This window comes from Nipponia nippon, unplaced genomic scaffold, assembly GCF_047370975.1.
Source record: "Nipponia nippon isolate SJK-2023a ecotype South Korea unplaced genomic scaffold, ASM4737097v1 scaffold_1, whole genome shotgun sequence".
NCBI lineage: Eukaryota > Metazoa > Chordata > Aves > Pelecaniformes > Threskiornithidae > Nipponia > Nipponia nippon.
In genome coordinates, this window is record NW_028262290.1 from 91,115,941 (window position 1) to 91,141,591 (window position 25,651).

Here is a 25,651-nt window from a genome sequence, read left to right on the forward strand (position 1 = left end):
CGGAGCTTTGCAACCTTTTCTTTTTATGTCTGGATGTCCATTTACCCACAAATCCCAGATTTCAAAAGTTTCATAGAAAAAATAGGAGCGTTTGACCTAAACATTTGAAGCTGGACATTTCCATGCCTCGGAGCAGCCTGTGGGACACGTTTCGGACTCTTCGGCTTCGTTGGGACTCCTGGCCCGCTCTGAGCACACGGAAGCCCCACTTTAAAATGCATTGACACATCTGGTTTCAGAACACAGGTCTGTTTATAAAACTGTATACTGAGTCCTATGCATTAATTTTACTTGAGTTGCATTTTGTAACATGAGCTGATGACTTCACCCCCCCCCCCCCCTTTTCCTCCACCCCATTTTCGCTAGAAACGACAGTAGGCACCTGTGCGATCGAGGTGTCAAAGAGTTTCTGTCCAGAGAGGGGTTTTGGAGTTTCTTCATCAGCTTTTCTTCTGTAGGCAGTCTTAGGAAATTATTAGCATGAAATAATTTTGAGGGCGAGGGGCAGGAGGATAAAGCTCACTTTCTTTTCCTGTTATGAAAATGAACTTGATTTTGGTGTCCAGTTTGATAAACAAGGATAGTCAGAGCTAATCTGTAACTCAGCTGAGGTCTGCTTCTTGCCAAATAAAATTCAGATCCTTTTCAACTTTCAGGGATTTAGAGACTGCATCTAATTGGTTTCAAACCCCTGGAGGAACTCAGTAAGTAAACAGGATTAGTTGCAGATATGAGCCCACTAAAGTGGGACGCAGGTCAGGTCTTCAGACTCCAGCTCTGCTCTGTCGAAGCAGGCACTTAAGGTCTCCTGATGTTTCTGTGTCAGTAGCCGCAAAAAACGTTTCACTGCTGAGACAATCATTGGAATGGCCATTTCCTGCAAGCCCCAACGATTTAACTTCACACTTCTATTAAAAAAAAGTATTCGAGTTGACATGTATTAGGGTATTGTGATTATGACGTGATGGCACAACTGGTAACTTGAAAACGCATGTTTACAAGGCATAGGCAATCATATTTCCAACTGTTCTCCTGTAGGGATAGCCAGGTGTCCTTCAAGAAGTTGCCATCTTGACTCCACATATGTACCATGTTGAATCGTTTACTCCATCAGTTCTTGCCAGCAGGACAGGGCGAGAACTTTGTTCACGCTTACCTTGTCTTTCAGATCCCTCCCAGCCATCCGGAAAATGCCAGGAAAATCAACACAATTACGCAGCCTTTAGCAGCTCAAGTAACTGCCCTCCTAAATGTAAGCAGGTAAGTCTGTGTCAGTATATTTGCTCTTCAGAGATAAAATAATCCAGCCAGCTGCATTAATTAAAAAAAGAACCTAAAAAACTTCGGGGCTCATTGAAGTTAGAATAACAATATGATGTGATGACAGATACAACTTGCAGAGTTTCTGAAAATAGCAGGTTAAAATGTAAATATCTTTTAATAAATAATTTTCCTGCAATGTAAAAATAAATGATATTTCCTTTGGCAGTAATAGCTGATTTAATCTTTAGCTGGGAAGTTGTTTTGCTCATAAAATATCATTGTGCTACAGAAAAAAATATTATTTTGTTGTTTTGAAAGACTTTTGTAATCCACGATAAACTGGGTGACTCTACTTATGTCCGAGATAAGCGCCAAGAGTGATGCAAGCTCCCACCAGAACCAGACTCAGGATAGTCTTCAGAGAGATCCAGGAGAAGTCGAACAAAGGCCTCATATTGTTGCCATACAACTCCACGAAGGCATCCTAGAACGGGAAATAACAGAATATCAGAACTGCATTAGCTTTTTCAGAGAGAGAGGGCAACATCTTCACGCTCAATGGTCGTCCAGCAATCACGCCAGCACAAAAAACCCAAACAAACCTATTAAAATAGTGATTTTGGAGCTATGTTTTTGTGCAGTGCTTAGCGCAAAGTTCTGCCTATTTCTTTACAAATATTGCTGTAATTACTTATGGTTGTGACTTCTGCTTTAGGCATGCCCAGCCTACCAGACAATATAGGAGCAGCATTTTTAAATATGAGCACCACCATTTTGGCTCCTGAATGTTGTATATACAAACATACACAAAGGAGGTAAATGGACCTTCATTCTCCAAACCTTTCATTCCCGCTGGACATGACGCATCTATGTTGCTGGTCAGCTTCGCTGAAAATAAGGCAGTATTTATTTGGTTCCCTTGGGATGGGTTCAGAAGCCTATGTGTAGTAGCCACAGATGTTTCTTCCATATGAACTGAAGCTGTTAGCGTTGTGTTACACCTTTGACAGTCTTTCACAATTGTCACTAAAAGGGGTGACACCTTGGTCCTGTGCTCCTGCTAATCATGCTGTGGATGTAGCAGCAGTCTGGCTGTAGGGTCCGTTGGGCCAACCAGCTGATCTGACAGCCCTGGCTAAAAAAGAGCTGTCTTGCCATGGGATCATCTTGTCAGTCTGACTTGCCCTCCAGCCCACAGCCAAGATAATCAACTAGAGGAAGAGGAGGGGAAGCATACAGTGATGCCATTTCTCATGGCTGCCCACAAGTCACCTGGCGTCAGGTGTAGGGGGAGTCCTCTCCCTCAGCCCAGCCCAAACCCCCCTGGGTTTCTCCTTCAAGCTGCAGTCCTCCGTGTATGGAGAGCTGTTTTGTAAAGCTGCTCTGGGAAAGTCTGGAGGTGCCTGTAGGCACCGAATGGAAAGGCTGTTTAAGTAGCAAAGATAAAGTTTTTGTGGCTCATAAAGGCAGTGAGCTTTGACTGGGCTAGTGATCAGATTGGTGATACTCTGCACGTAATGCCTTTCTTTCAGGCTGCAACTCCTAACAAACATGAAGCTTCAGAGCATTCCTGAGAGACAGATAAATCATACCGTATGGCGTGAAAGCAGTAAATAGCAAAGCTGAATGACTTTAAAAATGTGACAAAACTGGTAGCATCATTTAGGGCAACTCTTTTACCAGGCAGCCAACTGAGGTCTGCTCCCAAACTACTGAGATAAACGGGTGAAATAGCTACCTAACGTGGGGGTTTCCAGCTCTACCTTTATTTCTCTAGACTTCCCATTTATGGTAGAAGTTAACTTTCTCTATTTATGTTATAGTGCCTTTAGCTGTTTTGTAATGTTACTGTGCTAGGAGGTAACCTGCTTTCTAAAAATGCATATATGTTATGGTTTACAGCAGGAATTAAGGAGAGAAAGGTCTCCATTATTAATATCAACCTGCCAGCCAAGTTAGTTTTCTGTAAATTATGTAGCCTCCATCATTAGCCATCTCTAGTTATTGTCAGAATAAGAGTGTCTATGGTTTTACCACGAGAGGGCGTGTAAGGTTTTTTAATGTTTTGCCATTTTGACTCCTGTTCACTAGACACTGAGTGAGATTCAAATAAATAATAAGTATTTACTTCCAAAATATGTTATTACATTAAGTAATATTGGTGCATGTTGTAGGTAAGAGTGGGTGTCAGTAGGTAAGAGTTGGTAACAGAATAGCTATAGGCTTTGGCCAACAGATTGACCTGAAAATATGTCTGCCTCCTGCTATTTCTCAATGCTTGTTCCTCCAGGCAATAATTTTCAAACTTGGGTTTCCGAAGGTATATTCTTAAGTGAAAGCAGCTTAACCTTTGGGAGGAATGTTTTAATGCAAACTCTTCATTCCGGAGAAAATTTGGCAACTTTTGCTTAGCTGCCTGATTTTTGAAATAGACGTTTGCAAACTCTGGCCTTAATATTTTGCTGTGCTGTTGCAGAGCTCAAAAAGCACACTCAGTTTGCTGTGCAGCTCTTTGGAAAGCTGCTTTTATTTTTCCTTAAGGCTATGAAGTAACACAATATCCTAAAATGTTACAGACTGGGCTAAATCCTGTTGTCGCCAGTGCAGACTCACTGACTTCCATGGGAGCTTTGTCTGTATAGGGAGTTCAAGATCAGGCCTTATAAAAATACAAGGCTAAAGTTCAACACTTGGTGATATTATTATGGGTGGAAAAGAGAGGAAATGAAAAAAAAAAAACCCAAACATGGAAATGCAAGTCATGTGAAAACATTTTAACGTTAAGATTTCCATGGTTTCTTTCTGTGGGGAAGGTCTCACTTCTGTATATTCATGACAGCCAATGCATACACAGTATCAGTATCAAAATGAGCATATTTTGTGCCTCCCTTCTATCCCAGTTTAGGAACATTCCTCCCAGTTTGTCTGGGAGACCATTTCTAATGATTTGGGAGAGCTCCTGGTATTGGGTATGAAGATGGATGGAGAGTTACAGTAAAACTTTTAGACAAGGCAAAAGTATGGCATAACCTATGGCTCAAAACAGGAATGTTAACAAAAAATGTGCAGCATGCAGTACTTTTTCGTCCGAGATTATTACAACAATAACATGAACCCAACCTAATGGTGTCTGCACTATATATTACAAGTAGCTCTTTATGATCGTTCCCCCCTCCCCTTCTCAAACATCTTGATTAGGCCTATTTCCGAAGCTTGTTTGAACAGCCTGTCACTATTTGTTTAAGTTTCAAACCTGTTTTAAATAAACACATGTCCATTTTATGTACTAAAACAAGGGGGGGGGGGGAGGGAAGTATGACCCATTGCTGAAAACTATTTTAGCACAAAGAGAACCCTAAACAGAATCTCAACTGTTCCGTAAGGTTTGTCTCTTTCTGTAAACCCACGTATTTGTCACTGGATTTTTGTCGCCTAAACGGGTCTGTTTAAAATAAGAGAATCTCTGCTAAAACAAATAAGATTAGGAAAATGGCTTGAAGCACTTGATGTCCTCTGAAAAGCACTCTTTATAATGAAAGCAAGGGTCCCCTTGGCAAATAGACTGAGGCAAGTTCTGGCTTGGTCAACCTTTCTGGAAGTTTGACACAATTGGAAAGAAAATGGTTGCAGGCCTTGCTTTTAAGACCTAGCTATTCAAAATTTAATGGAAAGTTATATCCTGGATGTAAAATTATATCAGGGCAGTTAAAAATTACATGGAAAAGAACTCTTCATTCAGCTCTGTAAGTTTTTAAAAAGTAATTTCTTAAGAAGCTTTTATTAAGTCAAATCAGTCTATTGCTGGCTTACTATGCAACTTTACGTTGACTGTTTCTGTGAAGCAAGAAAGGTGGCAGTGGGGAAGGGAAAGATGCTCTGCCTAAGCTCCTCTTAGCACCAAAGCACCCGAGATGCCTGCCTCACCGACCTGGGCTTGATTGGCAGGCCAGGAAGACTGCCCCGAGGGCAGCCCTCGCTGCCCCCTTGCCTGCTGAACTATATGCAGGGAGGACATGCTGTGTTCCTGGCCGGAGTTCCTGGGATTTGCAGGGAGCCCAGGGCAAAAGTGGAGTTTGTCACCCTCGGAGGATTAGGAGGCGTAATAGTGCACTGAGTCAGGGCAGCCTCAAAACAACGCATCCATATCACAATACCCCGCTCTTCCGCTGGCCCAAATTCGGCTGCTCTGATCCAAGAAACAAATGTCATCTTTAATTACACAGGCATTCTTTGCTTGCACATTGAGCCAAGGTTGTTCAGTCTCGGCCCTTTTGCAACTCAGCCTTCACCCCTGCTTGAGAGGCAAGGCATAGCTTCTCGTCCGCAGAGAAGTACATACTTCCCATAGGCTGAGCCCGGCGAAGCATTACGGATCGGACGGCTCCTTACCGAAAATACGGAGGGAGAAGGCAGTTTCAGCCTGGCATTTCTGACTGAGGGGGCGGTGGGGAGAGCAAACACAAGGAAGTAAAGGCTTCCTTTTTCTACCTGAATCAAACAGCTGGTGAGGAAGTGACTTTATTTCCCTCGTTATCATTGGGTTGACAGGATATCCTCTTGAGCCACATTGTATTGAATGAAGAGCCGGTGAGACTTCCATTTTACTGAACGGGAATTGCCTTGCGGCTATTTTACGCTGCCCTCTCCGTGACTCCAAAACAAACAAACACACACACATTAGCTCCTGGCTTTTGAAGAAACCTGCACAGGTCTGAACAAGGCGGCTTTGCCACCTGGTACGTGGCAGGAGAAGGAATGGCATAAGCTCCAATGCCAAGGTTTAGCAGCTGAATGACTTTTCCCTCACCCCTGCCTTCATACAAATGACATAAATTTCTCATAAAAGCATTCGTTCCCAAATGGTAACTCATTTCAGAAAGAGTTTGGGGAGGGAGGGAGCGGAGAGAGCTGGTTAAGTCATCCCATGTTTTCTATGCAGTGAAACCTCATTAAAATGTCATCTTGAAGCTAACGAGAGTTCTTGGAACACAAAAAATAGACAAATCTGTAGCTGTTCTTCTCCCAAAGAGTTTACGGGTCTTTTATGCAAGCCCAAGTCGTGAGTACATGCAAATAAGGACAGCTCAGACCTTGACTGTGTTGTGCTGAGGTGTGGTGTTTCGTGAGGTCGGTATCTTTAGAGAGACCAGAATCTTTTTACGCCTGGGAGTGCTGACATGCTGGCAGTCCAGCCAGGTGCACATTATCGAATTATAATGGGAAGGCAAAGAAGGTGTCACCACGCAAGCCCTGCTGATCATGGCCGGGGAACCTGCCTGAGGAGTGGCTTCGGCACATGCACCCCGATCAAATCGCCATCCAGATTTCTGCCTTCTCCCCCCCCCCCCCCCCGCCCTTGGGTCTAGTCTGAATTCTCTGTTTCCACAATGCCCAATATAGTCTTAGGTCTGCAGCTGATGTGTTAGTTGCTGGCTGCATAACCCTTTTGTTTCTCCAGTGATACCTGAGGTTTCTGACTTTGGACAAAACTGGTGCTCATCACAGTGGTCTTGCCTAACTTCTGTGTTCCTTGTCCTTGCTATCTGCTTGTATAAATTCTTGCATCGGTGAGCCTGTGATCTTGTGGGCATATCTTGCAGGTCCTAGTCTTGCCAGGCTCTCACTGAAGTCTGTGTGAATTGAAATCAGTGGAAATATTATTTGCATAAGGCTGACTAAACATGGCACTCAGATGGAGACATCTAAGGAGCAGGGACTAATCGTGGTTAGGTTTGTTCATGGAAACTGATGCATATACTTAGAAATATATAAATGTGACTTGTTATAATAACGGGGATGACTATTTCTCCTGTCCACGCTCCCAGAAAGTGACCCTGCTGGCAGGCAGATTTCCTTCAGACCTCTGCGAGATGAAGGACAAACCCAGGCTTTGAGGAATGGTCAAGCCATCTCTTTAAACACAGAATTTGTAAGGCATTGATCATTCAGCTTGCATGGAAATCCATGCCATGTTCAGACTAGGCTGCATTCCTGTTAAACCAAGTCAGCATGAGAAATGTTTCAGTAATTTAGTCTTGGCATCTCTACCTAATTCAGTTAGACGTGGCTCTGCAATATGCAAAAGCCCAGACCTAGGGGAGGCTGCCTTGTTCTCTTATTCCTGGAAAGGCCCACACTAAAATGAGGTATTTTTGGCATCAGCGTAACAGCTGTAATGTCACTACAGCAGCTAGCTGGTGGTATTTAATGGGTGCCACTTCTGAGGGAGCAATATTAGCATTAAGGAGAGAAAGAAGGCAAGAAGGCCTTCTAGGCAAAATCCTCGATGTTCAAACAACATGGTCAAAGCTGTTCTACTTGATCCTTCACAATTTTCTTTTCCGATCTTTTGTGGGTTGATAATCCTATTCAACTAATTTGCTGTTTATTTGCATCAATATTTAGCAGTCTTAGTTTTATTTTCCAAAGGTACCCTACTTAGGTAGAGTGCTAGAAGGTGTGTGTAACTTGTACCTAGAAACCAAATGTGTCCCTGCGCATATTTTCATGAATCTCAGTTGCACTGAGAACTGTTCAGTTTTAGGCCACCTTCTTCTCCTTCTACTCAAATTTATTGAACCCCGTTCTAGAGAGTTTACATTCACATACGACAGTAAACTTACCAAACACTCATTTATGGATTTGTGGATCACTTTGGAGGAGAGAACAAGTGTCACAGAGTTGCTGTGGGGACTTGTCTCATCCCGTAACATTGCTCTTACACCTGCATCCTCTGAAAAGAAGCTAGATGCATTAGGACTCCTGTCAAATCTTCCGAATGACTTTAAAATGAAAATAATGACAAAATGGGTCTGAATGACAATGCAGGCCTGTTTCTCTCAAAATCTTGTCTAAACTCCCCGTCCTGCTCGTAACTGACTTTCAATATGAGTGCCCTTACACTGGAAATAGCCTACCTAATTTCAAAAGCCCAAATCTGAAGATTTGGCTGCAGCGGGTACATTGGTAGTAGAGGGAAATGTGAACACATCCCCCGTTATATGTTCCCTGCCTGCTCCAGCTGCCCGTACCACTCTTGGGCTGCCGCGAAAGAGTTAAATCACGTAACCGCCTGAGAAATGGGAACCGAAAGTAGCTGCTTGTAGACATGCTCAAAGTGCTGTGGCACAGCATTTGTCATCAAGACTATGGAGGGTTTTATTTAATAAGCACGTCCAGCTGTGCTGGGCTCAAGGCACAGGTATTAGTGGAGGTAGAGAGGGGAAAGCAAGACAGCAAGGCTGTCAGTCTGGTGAGGAGGGCCTGGCTCGGGGCGGCCTCGGCCTGAAAAGGCAGAGCACATGTGTGAACGAGAAGGCTGGAGTCGAACCAGCCTGAGCAGGTTGTCCCATCGGCTGAACCACGAGGGACCGGTCATGCATTTTTCTGCTTCTTGTTTTAACATCCCTCAGGGAAACACTCCATCCCGTGTTTGTTGTCTCAACACTCAGTTCTGACCCAAGTCCCTTTGGCTTGACTGACTCGCGCTCGCCATTGAGCAGGAGTAACACAGAGCTGGAGCAGCAGCCTTGGCGCTTCTTGGTGCTCCCGTAGCAACAGGTCATGCAGAGCCACCAGCACCTTCTGCAGAAGTGCCACCCGCTCCTCACGTGACTTGAAGCAGGCTCTTGGTTCTTCTAAATCTTGTGACAATCAACTGATTTACAGGGCCAATGAGACAACACAGCTAACATTATGATAAAATAACCTCACGATCAATCTGGAATTTAATGAGTAAGTGCAAAAAAAGCTTATGCTGTAGACTTCAATGGACAGTTACGCTTCTACCAGCAGCCACCTGGAAAATATGAATTTGCGCATGTGTTTTCTTTGGCAGCCTACACCTCATTAGCAGCCCAAACCATTTCTGCTCACCTATAAAAGCCTTATTTGAGGCAGAGAGGAGGCAGCATTTTTTGGTCATTGCTTTCTCTTGCCATTTCCTAAGTCAGGCCTTGGGTGCTGTACTCCACCAGGTACTGTGTGCCAGCGTTAGCTGTAGGGGAGGCAGACATGTCCTGGCAGTCAGGCAGCCTGATGAAGCAAGCTGCAAGTACCCCCCTTCCAACACAGTGCATGTAAGAGTGGAGGCCTCTCGGTGGCTTGCTCCATGTTTTCATTATTTCACAGCTAAGTGATAATGGGAAATTAAAATCAGGGCAAGTTTCTGGTCTGCATCTGCTTGGAAGAGATTGTTTTTGGTTTGGGTGCCTCCCCTCCACTCCTCCTTCTTGTCCTTTCCATCCTGCTCACCACTTGCACAGAAACACAAGACCTGGGAGACAAATGGAGGGTGAAGGGGCAGGGAAAGGAATGAAGAGAGTCTGCGTAGACTGAGGTAAGTGGGAATTTAGACAAAACGAACTGTCTAAATAGGACAGGTTAAAACTGCCTGTTGCCACAGTGAGCTGAATCCTACTTTTAAGCCAAGATAGCTTTATGAGTTGCCTTGCCTTACGCAGGGCTCATAGGTTAGGGTTGGTTGGTAAATCTTGAATTTTTGGGTTCATCCAGAAAATCCTTTGGCAAATGTTATCAGGTGAGAGCTAACAGGGACCATATGAAAAAACAAGAGTCACAATGTAAGAATACAATTCACAAACAGACTGAAGGACTTTGTTTTGTTATTCAAAACAGCTCAAATTCATTTGCATACACAGTTGTAATCCATTAACTATGACCATTAGATTTATTCAAATGTCAGCACGCAAAACCAAAATATGAAGACTTAATAAAATGCAAACCACCTCTGCCCCTCCACCTCCAAAACCAACACCAAAACACACAACGGGCATCCTACAGGAGAAGTGGGATCTTCTCCCATCCAAAAGCAAGTACCACTGGGACATCCGAAAGCGACACACCTCCTACCCATATGTATACTTTAATTCCTCTGTAAAAGGAAATAATGTCTTGCTGATACAAGAAAGGGCACAAATTCGGTGTGTTTCCTTTTAGCAGGAAGCTTTAAAACTGAAAAATGTTAGAGACTAGTAACAGGAGAAAAAGGGTTATGCTGTACTTCAGGGGCTTTGCTGGTGTCACTGTTCTGGCCAAATCTCGATGGAGACATGGCTTATACCACCTACAGGAGTCTGCCAGCATGGTTGAAGTACCTCCCAAACAATGTGAGTTATATTGGCAAAAGGACTCCTCTATTTGGTGTAAGTCTACGTAAGTCCACATAGTGGGGAAGGGAATCATGCCAAAATAGTTATCTTTGTAGGCTAGGGATGTGATTTTTTCCCCATGAGATAGTTATGCTGGCCAGACTTTGTCATGTAGACCCTAGGAACTTTTATTTGCAAAATAAGACTGTAATTTATTTTAACCAGATGTTCAGCACTGATCTGTGGCTCTGCATTCACAGTGCACTCCAAGTAATTTTTACTGTGAAAGACATATACCTTGGACACCGGTAAGATTTTAAAAACATAACACTGAAACTTTAAGTCTGTGGTGGGCTTTTCTTTCCTTTTGGTGGTGATGGGTAGCTCCCAATGAAGTAAACTGGTGTCCTGGGTATTGAGTTTTGCTCCTATCAATCAGATCTCCTACAGGTCTTGTAAGGCAGAAGTCTCAGCTCTCCCAAGTATCAGACATTCACATCAATTTCTGGAGCAAGTCATGCAGTTCCTTACAACCTAATGGTTGCTGGGAGCATAGGGTGAGAGCTGAAGTGACCTGGAATCTCTCTTTTTTTGGTAAAGAGCAGGAGGTATGAGTGCCAGTCCTCTGAAAAAACAGATCCCTCTTTGTTTTCTTTCATTCCTGATGTTCTTGAGAGGAGGCAGGGGCTGGTTCTGCTACAGGACAATGATCATCAGAGTGGTCACATAGCTGTCACTGGAGCCTGAAGTACCTACCACTATCAACAACTTACACGTACACATCCTTGGGAACAGCTGAAATGCAGCTTAGCCTGCATTCCTATGGCCAGTCATTCAAAACAGAAACTAAGGGATTTGGTTAACTGCTGGTTGTTTGTTTTTTTTTTTTTTTTTTCATAAGCCTGCATGTCCTTGCAGATCATTCACAAAGGGCTGAGCATTTATATTTCCTGTTGACATCCTTTGAAAGGGAGAATGCCAATGGAAATTGGATCTTTTAATGAACAATTTCTGTGGACAGCAAGTCAGATGAAAATTCATGAAGGATTTAAATCTATCATTGTGACCTTGAACTAACAGCATGAGGAAGGAGAAGGCCGTTAACTTAGGCAGGAAAGACTGGTAATTACTTCATGTGTTGGTGTTTCCAAGTAAGCAGAAATTTCACGCAAAATTTCAGATACTCAAAGGAAAGAATAAAAAACAAAATCGGGAATATCAGCCAAGAAAAAATAAATGCATTACCTATGAAATCAGTGCTTAAAAGCTTTCCCACTTTCTAAAATAAATAAGACCCCACAGAACGGAAACCGCAGATCAAAATTGATATAAGATCCTAAACTTTATAATTTACTTTTTTAAATACTTCTAAGCGCAGGTGGGTTCACACAACAGAGTGCAGTTCTATGGAGAGGAGTAGAGAGCTGACCTTGCACTGAACAAACCAACTCAGGGGCAAGTATAGGGGTGCAAGCGCTATAGGTATATTAGGGTAGTGCTCCAGGTGGGCTAACCCTGCTGTAAAACTACTGCAACCGCTGTTTAGGGGCAGCTCAAGTATCCCTGCGCAGTGCTGCGCTGTGTCGTGTAGACATGCCCTGAGGCACTACCGGAGAAAAAAATGATGGATCCTGCTGTGCACAGAGAGTCTTAACGGCAACGCCTTCCCCGTACAGCAACGTGCGCAGTGACTCTTGCGCCAGCAGCTGCTGCCGAAAGGCCAGTCTCTCTTGCCCAGTCACTTCAAAGTAGCCTCAGGAATTTCATTAAAGCATTAATCTGCAATTAAAGAGCTGCCCTTGCTTAAGAGCCAGAGGAAGTGATTACAGGAGCTGAGGGATTCACGTGTGGTAGAAGGAGGGGGACTAGATCTGGAAGCAGGTACAGCAATCATCTAGAGGATGACCACAAATAACTCCTGTGTGCAACCACCTCCTGCGCCTGTCTCTCTTCAGGTGATGACCTGTGCCCACCTTGATGCTCTTTTCGTTGGAGTTCTGCCATTACTGTCAACATGCTGCTTCTCCCCCAGATCTTCCATCAGCAATGTCTGCTGCTCCTACCCCTGAGCTTTACATCGACAGGGGCTTCCTGCCAGAGGGGTAACTCTCAGCTGGCAATTCATGGCTGGAATCTAATATATAAGTGACATAAGCCACCCAGGAGCTGCCTTCAGAACCTCCTATAATTAACTGTTGCTGCTATAAGTTTAGACAAACCCAGGAAATCACATGCAAAATTCTGTATGATTTGCTATCTAATCTTCTTCTATCTAGGTTCTTATACCACACACATTGCTGCAGTATCTGAGCATCTCGGTGCCTGGATGCAATTCAGTTAAACCCTTTTCAAGCTAGCAGTCTAAGCTGCAGTCCTGACACTTCTCCTACACGCAGCCAACTGTTTTGCTATGAGCAAACTGTGAAGAAGCTTCTTCAAAGGCTCCCTGAACGTACCAGTTTCTCTTGTCTTTCTTTCCCAGATAATGTAAGGTTGGGAAACTTGCCAAGCATCACGCTAAACCGAAAGAGATGTTCAAATTGCAGTGAGTAGAGGAGCCAAGGGAGCCCAGTCTGCCAGAATGCTGTTGTATGTATTGTTCTCAAGAAGCTCACGGCATTAAGACTTCATTTTGTTGTGTGCCTGTCTGTCTGTCTGTCTGTCTAGGAGATGCTCCACTGGAGGCCAGAAAGTCATTGCTTCCTCAATACTAAATACAAGTGTCTCTCTAGTGCCAACTAGAAACCATTTGCTAGCTTCAAACTTTCAAGTCAGTTTTCTTTCTTTTTCTTTTAAGATTGGAGGCGTTTGATCCTGCGGTTGCTATTGCTTGAAACAGAACTTGTGCTTTCAAGAGGATTTTAGATATACCCTTTTCTGATGACCGTACAATCGAAGCAAGAATGCAGAAAGGGACCAGCAGTCAAAAAGGTGATGAAAAGAAGCTGTATTATTTCTGGATGAGAAATACTAGATACGGGTTTGATTGATTTAAGCCCAAGTAAGGGAAGAGAAAAGTTCAGAACTTATCTCCACTTTAACAGTAAAGAAGGAATCCTCCCCCCAGGAGGAACCATTTACACTGATATCAAAGTGTATTCTGACTCATTAACTGAAATATGTTGTGCTGGTGGAAGACAGTTATATCAGCCAGATTTTGTCTACACAAGGGTTTGCACCAGTACAATTTATGTCCATAAAAAAGTCAGATGCATAACCAACATGGGCTTACAGTAGAGTGCAAAGCAGGCATGAAACATGGGGGAAAATTTGCAGGCCAGTGTTTTGGGCTATGATGTGTTTGATTTTTACAAATTTGTGTTTTAAAAGTTCCTGTATGTCTATAATGAGAGCAGTTAAAATAAGAAAAAAACCAATCTAGAGCAACACAAGCATCAAGAAACTAAAAGAAAACCCCCTTCCTTTTTTTGGCTATTTATTCCCACAGCTTTAGCCATAGAGTTGGCGGGGAGGAGGGGAAGAAGATGAACTGAGCCTGTGATCACGGCATTAAGTTGATTTGACTATTAGAAAACTTTAATTTAAATGTTCCCCACAGGGTTTCTGGTATTTATTTCCTTATTTACTTCTTGAGCCCATTTAATACTTTGACCTGAAGGAAGAAGACTTTGCACAAGCAAGAGGATTAAAGGTTCAAATTAGTTAAAGATGAAACAAATCTATTGATTCATTAAAGCCCTGTGTTCTCAGTGTCACCAGTGATACTATCATATATTAAACTGTTAATATGCTTGAAGGGCAGAAAAAAGACATTTTCAGCATAGGTTACAGATGGCTTTTGATTGGAAAAAATACACTGCTCTTTTGCATCCTTTTTGCCTAACGTTTTCTGTCCCATCCAAATGGCCTTCCTCTGTATGTGACAACCATAGGCAGGTTAGTGAGTCTCTTCTCATGCCTGCCTGACCCTGTAAATTCATTTTAGTCTAATTTTGTCATCTTGTCCGCTCCCAAATTGTACCTCCTAACTTGCACCCCCTTCATTCCTTGGTGGTTTTTTGCATGCTTTGTTCACATACTCGCTTTCCTTCTCACGTGTGTTTCTTCAGCTGTTCCTTGTGTGATTCCTTCTTTCTGTGGCTGTGTAACCTTCCTTCATTCATTACCTCTGTTTTCACTATTCATTTTCACGCATCCAGTACTACCTTGCATAGCTTCCGCAAAGCATTTGTGCATACACAAGTACACAACCTTTTCTTGCCGGTATATTGCTTATTCCTGTCTATAGAGTTGAAGTTAGCAGAGACAAATACATGATTGTCATCGTGCCAGTTAATCGTGCTTGAGCTGTGGTCCCAGCAGGTTTTAACTGCAGCTGGCTGTCACAATGCTGAGTGCAGCCTAGGTGGATGTAATTGCCAAGTCACCGTGGGCATTGCGCCAAGGGGACTCTTCAAGGTTGTGTTGCGACACAGTGGTAGCTCACAGCGAAAACTAGCCCTGCCTCGTACTCGGTGAGACTCCAATACCTGGTTTGTGTCTCAAATAAACCTATGTTGAGGTGGGGTTCCCCTAGAAGCAAGCAGGGTTGGGTAAGGGTGTTTGAAACAAGGCTTGATACAAACACTGGTTGTGTCTGCTTTGCTGTGAAGCCAACATAAAACCGTGCTTGGAAATCAGGAATACCTGGGCACTGTATGGCTGTAGTTCAGCCCTGCTCAGTGAATCCTAATATGTGGAAGGCGCAGCACGTCTGTGTGTTTTATCAAGAAGCTGGTAGCCACTGAGCAATACAAGAAGCACTTTGATGGCTTTCACACTCCTGGGAGGAGGAGCAGCTCATAAAGCTGTGTTTAGTACTTCTCTTCTGGCCAATTTTTAAGGGAAGATTTAGGAGAAGAAAGCTGAAGTTGCTCTTTGTTGAATTTCTTAGATACTGAAATACGTACTTATGTCACAGTTTTTAAAGAAAACAAAACAGCATCACCTCGAAGAGATGAAAGGTATGATCCATGAATATAGGAGCCGCTGTACTGAATTAGCCTTGTGGTCCACCTAGACGTTAAGACTTAGTGAGTCAGCTGCAATCAGCTTGTGATTAATACCGGAGTTAAGACTAGTTTCTTCCTTTTGTGTGTCACTTGTCCAAGATGCTGTTGCTTCAGGTGTCAAGAAATCTCTCTTCTAATCTGTGTGCCTCCTGATCTATTTGGCCAAGCATAGGGGAGTAGCCAAAGTCCCTATTACTACAATTTTCTTAGCAGTTCTTTTGAGTTCAACATTGCTCACTCCGTTTCCTTTTCTTAAGCTGGATATTAGCAACAAAGACCTGCTAATGTCTTTACTTTCCAAAAGTTGTTAAAATGCTTTGGAATTTCTAGGTTAGCATTTATTTATTTGTCTTCAGAGATTCAGTTGCATAGTCCTTCCCACTTAAAGTTCAGCTAAATAATGTTCAAGTTATCCTTCTGTACAGCGGTATCTCCTCTGCCTCTGTGGCCCAGTCTTTCTTTCCTGAACAGTTTGTAGGTAGATCATGATGTTGTTCCACTACATTTCCCTACCGCCCATTATTATCGAAATCATTCTCCACGGCAAAATACTCCAATTGTTGCTTTTAAGCTTGTTACATTTGTCTAAATACTTATGCTTATTCAACTCCTTTTTCTGATACCTTCCCAGTTTTACTGAATTCCCTTTTATGCATTTACCAAAATTACGACTCTCCGATGGTTGTAATTGGCATGGCGTTCTCTGAATTCACAAGATGCTGCCATATATACAGATGTCTTTAATAGACATATCTGACTAATACGTTCCCCAGATCCTCATAACTTCTGGCTTATTTGCAGGATCTACTTCTGTTCTGGTCCTCTCCATTTTCTAGGCTCTCCTTTCCCCAGAAGGAGAAACTCTCTTACTCTCTATCTAACAAACTAAAAACGCCTTCTTGCACAGTCTTTTCTGGCCACGCTCAGAACTGGCATAGATCTCACTGCCTCATCAGTCTTGCATATGAAACTGGGAACAACTGAGTCAAAGCCATTAGCCTTGTCTTGGACCCAGAGTTTTCTATCTAGCCAAATGATGTTCGTTCCCAGACAGTCTCTCTCACTTACTGGTAAGAAAAGCTCATCCAGTGTCTCATGATATCCATTGTTTTGGCGGAAATTAAGCAGCTTGTCGAGTTCATGTTCCTCACGACTGCGTTCCCGGGGACGACTGGGGGTGTTCGTCTCGCTGGTCTCATTCTGATCAGTGGCAAAAGCCATCTTCAGTTCAAAGAATTGCATTTTTCTGCCAGAGGAGGGTGATCCGACCCTCCGCTCTGTAGCCGAGCTTCTCTTCCATCAGGAGGCTGGCTTCTTAAAACAAAGCACTGGCTAGCTTGTGCCTAAGAGCCACCCTTTCCCTCCCAGATGACCTTTCAGCTTCTCAGGTTCCTCAATTTCTCGCAGGCATTTGTGGGATTTCAGAACATTTGAAAGAAAAGAAGCAGAAGCTTTGCAAGATCAAGGGTCCTTAACAGAAAGTAAGATATTTTAACCAGTTCCCTAGTCAAAGTAAGAGTTACTATCTTTTGAGCTACTCGCTCAAGTTTTAATAAAATGGTGGGCTTTTGGTTGGGCAAATAACTGCCAGTGCTGTATTGCCCAAGGGAGTTCTTTCTCATTCTCGCTATCATGTGTCCCATTTCCCTAAATCTTAAAAAAAAAAAATGCTTTCAAGTTAGATTCCTAAACACATGAGTAGGCATCTAAACAAATAGACTGAGTTTCACAGCAGGGACCTCCTGCCTTGGTTGCCTGAAGTTATGTAAGTGCCAAGCATTGAAAGTTGTGGGCCAAGTAATACATTACATAGCTACTGTTTGAATGGGGACAGGGGAAGTTAAATTCCTGATCCCATTTCTAAAATTTTAATATTAGGCATTAATAATCATTGCATTGATAATAATTTAATTAAAATTGTTGGGATTTAAAAAAATATTTTCTGAAAATTGTGTTTGAATTTTCTGCACTGTTTGACAGGGATCAGAGTGGAGCAATGAGACTAAGCATAAAAAAACTTTTAAATAGGGAGGGCACTGGAACTAGCCATAATAATAAGTAACCAACCAACTGAACAAGGAGTCCATTGAAGAATGAGTGACAGGGAGAGAGAATGTAGGTATGGAGAGTCAGTGCTCCCCGTCCTCATCATGCAAGAAATAGAGGGATTTCAATTACATGAGAAATGACAGGAAATTCACAGCTGGTAACAGGACGTACTTTTGCATAGGATCCACAATTAGACCATTTTATTATTTAAATTATTTAAATTAGATGATTGCTACAGGATGCTGAGAAGTAAGTTTAGCAAGCTTCAAAGAATAATTAAATGTTTCTATAGCAAACCAAAGTTGTTAACAGTTATTCCAAAATAATAGTAATAGTAGCAGTAGCAGCAATAATAATAATGGTGGTAATAATAATAATAATAATAATAATAATAATAATAATAATAATAATAATAATAATAATAATAATAATAATAACGGAAGCCTTATGCTTGAAGGATTAACTCAGTCTCTGAATTCTTGGGATTAGTGTGAAGTCTTCATGGGAACTATGCAGGACAGGGGAAAGGATGGGAGAGGAGAGATTATCCTAAAGCCGCCTCTTGTGGCATTTCTTTGCCTTTATCTGAAGCGGGTGGTGCTGAGCACAGGCACAGTCTGTGCTGGATGGATCATGACTTTGGTGAAGAAGGGCAATTTTTAATACTTGCGTATTAGCTGAGCAGGGGAGTTTTGTGTCCTTCAGTGTTTTAAAAAGATTTTTTTCTAAACCTTTTAGTGTTCATCTAACTAAAAAGACTGATTGAGACAAAACCCATGGATCCCTAAAATAAGATTTGTGTAGAAATTTTTAAAAATGAGCAACATAGTGCCTTTAACTTAAGAAAAAAATATGTGTCTTTTTAGCTGGAAAACTAACGTGACTAGTATTCAAAAAAATTGCTGGAAGTTAAATGCTAGTCATAATAAAAGGTTAAGAAAGGAAGTTCAAGACAGATTTTTTAAAATGGGCAAGTTCTTTAATCTTATAAGGAACATTTTGATAAAATATGTAATGAAAACTAAAAAGTAAGCACAATAAAAATTTGGTTTTGTCCATGTGCTTTATCCAAATGGAAGGAATAGTAATTAAACATGTAACAACAGCAACATAAAGGGAAGAGGGTGTATTAAAAAAAAAGATAGCCATGTTCCTTATTTAATTGAAAATAAAGCTAAAGAACCTGCTAATGATACAGAATTTAAACCTGTGCCAGAGCATAAAATGCTGCTGTTGACATATGGCTGCCTTTGCTCCTTTGTCCAGCTATAGATGACTGTGATGGTTAGTTGTGGTTTTTTAATTTAATTAATTCAACTGGGGAGCAGGCTCTCCCAGGCTGCTCTGAAGACCATCCCTTGCCACCTAGGGAGGCGTCCCTTCACCGCACGGGGCTGGGGGCGGCTGCTGGAAGAGGGGAGGCCACAAGAAGTATGGCTGATGGCGCTGGGGCAGATGAGGCTTCACCACGCCTCAGATGGGCAACTGGACCCTGTGGCTGGACCCAGCCTGAGCACAGGTGTCCTCATGGAGGGCCACCCATAGGAGCAGGGCCCCAGACTCTCTCTCTGCACGTGACGGTGCTGCAGAAGAAAACAAAGCCACGTTAAAGCCTGCAAGGCTGTATCGGTCTTTGCTTCTTCTCTACTCTCCCTAGAGGACTCCTCAGTTTATTTTTATTTTTCAGTCTTCCTTGAATCTCTTTCATTTCCTCCCCTCCTTAATTATACATCACTATATTATATATTTTTAGATAGAAGTACGTGAATATTTTTAACAACATCAAGCCTTTTAAAATTGCATTCACGGAAGAGAATACAGCATATACGCCTGTAGTGTGCCACGGGTAACGCAGCGGTGTCTTTCTCACGGTCAGCCGTGCTTCCCAAACTCCCCTCCCCCCCACCCGAGTACTTTCACTCACCTCTTTTCAGACCACTAAGCAACCACTGTCAATCACCCTTCACGCCCCATCCCACCACTTTCGCTCTCAGTCATTTGCCCACTGCCGTGACTCTGTCAGGACGCACCTCACCAAACCATCGCAGACGCCCACCCCTTCTTACTCACCTCCTGAACCCTTTCATGCGGGCAGGGATATTCAACAGTAGCTCAGCTAGAGCTGTCGGTACTGTGGTAAATGCAGAAAATTCAAAGCGAGAGAGAGAGAGGAGATAACTGAGTGATACGGGCTCTAGGTGGCAAATTCCTTAGTCAGAAGATTTAGCAGGTATGACTGTCTCGGAGGGACTGGGGAGTGAAGGAAACTCATCTGCTTGAAGCACTTCTGCAATGCAACAACTACACCCAGAGGCAGGTCCCCTTAGGTTCAGTAAATACAATGATCGAGAGAGACAGAAACTCTTCCAGAAGGTGACTGAGAGAAGCAGCAGCCTAATGTGGCTATCCCCAAGTTGCCCTCTGGAGAAACCTCTCTCCCCTTCTGTTGAGTGTATAGGGAAAGTCCTTGCCTACACACCCAAGCGAGAATGCCTCATTTGATCTCTGTATCTCCGCGCATCATCTGTGGATGGTGGTAATGAAGTGCTTGAGTGGGGCATGTGGAGGAGTGTTCCTGGAAGGTGAGTGCTACAGCAGCTGTGGAGGGTTGCCCGCGGGGGGAAATGATGAGTGGCTCTGCATGTGCACGGAGCTGGAAAGTCCCACACAAAGAGGCTGTCCATGCCTGCTCAGATCAAGGACAGATGCTCCTCTCGCCTCTGTTACTCTTGTAGAAAGGGTCGTGGTATTTCCCTTTGGGAATTGTGTATAATGGCAAGTCAGTTTTAGCTGTGTTTATCTTAAGTGGTTTTATATTCCTGCATTAGTTTGCTGCAGTAAAAGACAGACTGCCATTTTCATTTGCATATCTCCTCAGTGTTTGAGTGGAAAATGATAACAAGAAGAAATTTCTCAACTACTCTTCAACCTGAACATTGCTTATCTTTCCTTTCAGCCTACTGTTGAATGAAATATCGTTTCAATCTAAGGGAGGCACTATTCAACAGAACAATAGATATCTCTCCACACCTGTCAAGTTAAAGAGTAACTGGAAGGTACTATATTCAGATCTATTATCTTACATAAGTATTATGCAGAATCCAAACATACTTTTCTCTGTAAATAAATCTAAAGGCTAAACATCGGTGATATGTGTATATGCATATGTATAGCATATACATATGCATCTTTTATATATGTGTATACATACATCAATGCACATATATGTATGTATAATGCTGAATGGTTTGAACAACTAAGTGAAAAATCAAGACCCATGTAAAGAAATTAAATTTAGTATTCCGTTACTGTTTTTCCAGCTAATGACCATCCTCTAAAATAGCCTGGTTCATTAGTAGACTCCACCATGGACTCCACCGTGGTTACAGATGCAATATATCCATCCTGGACATTGTAAAGGGCGAGTGCTAGAGCCTGCACTTTCCTTACGCACCTGTTTCACCCACACCTTTGAGGCTAGCAGAAAGAGTTCCCCTGTTTTCATTTGACTTTGGTCAGGTCCTTGACATGCTAAACGGAACTTTCCCACAGTTCAGAGAAAAATTTCCCACCTGTGAAAAGGACCCCAGAGCTGAGCTCGTTGTGCTACCAGAGGTATGAGGGTAGCATCTGCACAGAGGCCAGAGAGATCCTGGAAGAGAACGGTCTGGACCATGCGCTGAGGGTTTCAGTTATGAGGTTCGCTTGACCCAAAAAGCCGCTGCTGCAGAAGGCCACAGATGTTTTGTTACTCTTCCTTGATTCTTCCTATTTTTGCAGACATCACAGAGACACCATGCATAATACGGGTTTATTCGAGCTTTCCGCTCGGGACTGTGACCTGACCCCAGACCACTGAAGAACCGATCTCATCCCAGCTAGCAGATGCCTGTGTGAGATCTTACAGTTCTTGTCCTTCACAAATACTTCTTAGCCCCATGTATTGCCAATTAAATCTCCCTATTGTGAAGCAAAGAATGATAGCAGCATTTTCTATGTCCACACGTTCCCTAGACTGATAAAATGCTCAGTATATATTAAGAATATAAGTGCGCTCAGTCCATTCATGACACACAATGAGTGCACAATTCAATTAACTAATGCAATTCATATTTCATTAGGACAGAAGCTATTTGTGACCTTAAACGGACAACAATTTCATGACAGCATTGCAGAATTTTAATTAGATAGGAAAATAACAAAGACAAATGAAACAGCGGGAAAACGCGCTGCCTGGCAGAATTGTTCCAAAGAACTTAAAAACAAAAGATGCAGTTGTTCTGCTAAGTCCTTCTCCTCCTTCCCCTTACTAATGATGCAGAGAACAAAACATTATTGCCTTTCTTTGCCTCTGATTAACCATTTGTAGAGACGGCTATCTCAGCATTTGTGGTATGCACCTGGTATGGCACCGAAAGGCACAGGAAAGAGAAACGTTAAGGGCCTGGTTTACCTTTTGTTTATGGGTACCTCAGTGAAGAGCAGCTCTCCTAAGCAGAATCATTTTTATATCAGTTTTTCAAATTTGTTTCAAAGGCCCAAATATTGGACCCTAAAATCATGTGTGAAGGAAAGACTTGAACCAGCAGCAACAACAACAGAGATGATTAATAAAATTGTTAGTATGATTAGTACAAAATAACACACAAAATCACAGTACATAAAGGACTGTGATTAAAGTAGAGAAGGATTCCAATGTTAAGCTGCGATTGCTGTAATATTTCTTTTTGTGATACTCTTAAGAAAATGGGAAGAGATTAATAAGGTTAGTTTTTACGGTCCTGTAGTAATTTCATCCTTAATCCAAAGTATTACCATGTATGCTGACCCCTGTGTGAGAAAAATGGCTCCCTACAGTCTGTAATTCAGCTTCATTATTTTACTATATGTTGCCAAAACCGTGTCTTGTGTTACAGAAACATAAAAGGACGAGATCCTTTGGTTTTTAAATAATGCATTTAAAGAGACGACAGAAGGATGAAACTACTAGATCAGAGTTCACGGTCTGCAAAACATGCTCCCTCCCCCCTGCCCCTCTCCCGGACTGTGACTTTTGTTTTGAAGATAAAAAAATCAGTAAATAAATTTTGTACAAAGCTGGCCAGATTTTGCATTAAAGGCAAGACGCTGTACAGGAAGCAATTGGATGTGTAGCAAGATGTGTCTGTTTAATCAGGATATTTGTTGATCTGGGTCAGGAACGGGATGGTTATTTGTCCCTGGCCAGTGGGTGGCAATGGCAGCAAATGGCTTATGGTAGACAAGGATTGATTTTGATAAACATGTCCAGATGGGTATGATTTAAATCAGTAAATATATTGCTTTGTATAAAGAGATATTTTAAAATTAATTTTAAACCAATGTTTACATCTACCAGTCACTAGATGCTACATATACACTCTTAGAGTAACACTTGAACCAGGAGTATAATCAGTAAAGAAAACGGAAAATAGCTTTGCCTTCTCCGATCCTAACACCTCTGATGTTTTTCTTCTTTATGATATATTAAATCAAAGGCCTGTTGTCTGTATATTAATATTATTTAGTAGTGCTTTCTCAAACTTACTGCGAGCTGAAGCTAATTTTACTGGAACAGATGAAGTTACTTTATTGGCAGTATTGTCAAATAACTTTTTAATGCAATGAAAGCATCAAAACAGTACAGCTGCTAAATGAGAGAGATCATAAAAAGGGAGTTTCCAGAACTCACTGATATTAGCTGCTCACCCATACATTCCTTTCCTCTCAAGTTTCAAGATGAGATTATTATAAAAAAAGGCTGATTTGTCAAAAAAAAAAAAAAAAAAAGAAACTGTCTGAACAAATCTGCAAATAAACCAACTTGGGGGAATTCCCACGTCTGTGTCTGACCTCCATGATCAAAATAAGGCATCCTCAACCCGATAAAAGATTCTGCTATTTTTTTAGTACTTAACTCTTCACCCGATCGGGTATCTGACCGTCGCAGCTCATGCTTCAGGAAAGCTGCGCTTTAACTGTGGTCGGCCCAGCCTGTGCCAGACCCCTCGCAGGCCAGAGGGGTGACTGCTTGGGGACCAGCAGTGCTGCGGGGACCAGAGTGGTGGCCACCACTGGCCACAGCGGCAGTGGCTCGCCTGGCCTCTGAGCACTGCGCTGAGTCCCCGCACCATGGAGGAGCTGGGCCCAGGCTATTTATTTGTAATGAGTACCGTCGTGCAGCCAAATTGCTCTGTACGGCTTCCTTTTTTTTTTTTCCTGTTAAGTTTTTGGCTTGGCTGATGGAGGACGGGGAGGAAATGCATCCCAGCAAAACTGCCTCTCTTCGGACTTGCGGCGGCCTCGTTCCAGTCTGCTTGCTGGCCTTGGGCTGACCATGTAAGAGACACTGTGCTGTGATTATTTTAAACATTTTTTTTTTGCCTGTTCTACACTTAAATCTACAAATTTGATGCCAGATTTTTTTCTTTCTCTTACAGTACTACAAAACTGGACTCACCCCACAGCTGTGCTGGGATCTGCTCTGCACTGACAGTGATGCCACCGATGGCTTTTGGATAGAAGGAAGCTTGAGGCTAAAGAGCAGAGAATATTTCTCGCCCGACATTGTTCTCGGAGACTATTTCTGGCACACAGGAAGGACTCACAAAATCACCATCAAACTCATTTAGCTAATTTCATACGTGACTCGAAGTATTCCAGAGGTGTGTGTCAAGCCTTGGAGAACTGATGGCAAATTTCGTTCCCTGGTTAGACATAGAAATAAAAGTATGACACTCTAGGGGCCGCCCGGACGTGCTTTCCTATAAAGAGCGGCGAAAACAGCCTTCAAACGATGCACGAGAATATCAACGGGAGTGGGTCCAAATATTGTATTCTAAAATGGACACTTTGATAATCATAACAATGTGGTTTGAAAAGCATCACTTTAAAAGGTCAGCTATACCACCTTCTGACTGCACATTGAAAGCATAGCGGATATATTGAGTCATACATATTGTTCATTGTCATTTGCATTTGGTGAAATCCCTGCATTTTACCCAATTTAGTAAGCAAGCACCGCCTTGGGCTCCCTTGGCAATACTCACCTCTAAATGCAGTTACTGTTTGTTGGGCTAAAACAACATCTTGTCCCATCCCGCACCAGTAAATCACTCTTCGGTCTTTTGATCAATGCTTGTCTTTTCAAGCCTCTGAGTCATTTTGCTTTAATGGAAAGAGAGGGAGCGGCACACTAGAGCAATGCGGGTATTTTGAGCTTCACCTCTGGGATACTTTTGTGCATGTTGTTCTGAACAAAATGATCATTTGTATCAGTTTGCAGACAGCCACTAGTGCATCACAAGATCTAACTTCATATTTGCATGGATAAAGACTGGCTTAATTCTACAAACACCATGTAGCATCGTCGGGGTACGTGTCATGAAAAGGCCTTACCGAAGTCAAGTACACTTTTTGCATTCCAGCCTTTTTTTAAAACTGTCCTCAGGATTTCACCTCATGGCCTTTTCCTTATTTTTTGCACATCACCTATCACTGGTAGGGACTGTTCGACTTTCCAATAGTCATGTGAGTGATATTTCCAACCAGAATACGGCGGAAGCTGTCCTCACCCTTCCGGGGGCTACACCTGAAGAGTAAGCAAATTTTGTGGGTGTTTAAGCCTTTTTTTATTTTCTATGAGCAATGTAAAAATGACTCATTTGTGCTTTGGCTGGAATGTATAGTTGATAAACACCAGCAGGGAGCAATTGTATTTCTAGATTGTAAATAAAAACAGTCTATACTGCGCCGACTCTTCGGTCCTGTTACTGATGTGAGTTTTCGGTGGAAATAGCAGGGCAGGGGCTCAGCCCGCGCAGCCGGGCAGGTCTGGCAGCTACAGCCACCGGCGGCTGGTGGGGCAACCAAGAGCTGTCCGGCAACAGGGAGACCAGGAGGAGGTGGAGGAAAGGAACAGAGGCACCTTCCCGTCACAGCACTGATAGAGGCTTTTGAACCATTTAAAAAAAAAACAAAAAACCCCTCACAGAGACGCATGGATATGCGAAGCAACACGGAGCCTAATCCAAAGACCACCGAAGGCAAAGAAAGACTCCAGTCATGGATGTTCTGGATTGAGCTCTGCATGGAGGACAGTCAAAACGCATACCACTGCCACACATATACTATTTTAAAACTAGTTGGTTTGCTGACTGAAGGAGAACTTAGACTGAATCATGTAAAAGCACATACATA

General features: G+C 42.7%; 1 protein-coding gene across 1 annotated transcript in view; it reads right to left on the reverse strand.

The window, feature by feature from the left end:
• Nucleotides 1-334: 334 nt before the first annotated feature.
• Nucleotides 335-25,651, reverse strand: part of BCL2 (BCL2 apoptosis regulator) — a 92,805-nt gene continuing 67,488 nt past the window's right edge. Inside the window, exon 2 of the mRNA XM_009475476.2 lies at nucleotides 335-1,747. Within this exon, the coding sequence (XP_009473751.2) occupies nucleotides 1,613-1,747 (135 nt within the window). The 3' untranslated portion in view covers nucleotides 335-1,612. The remainder of the gene's footprint in view (nucleotides 1,748-25,651) is intronic.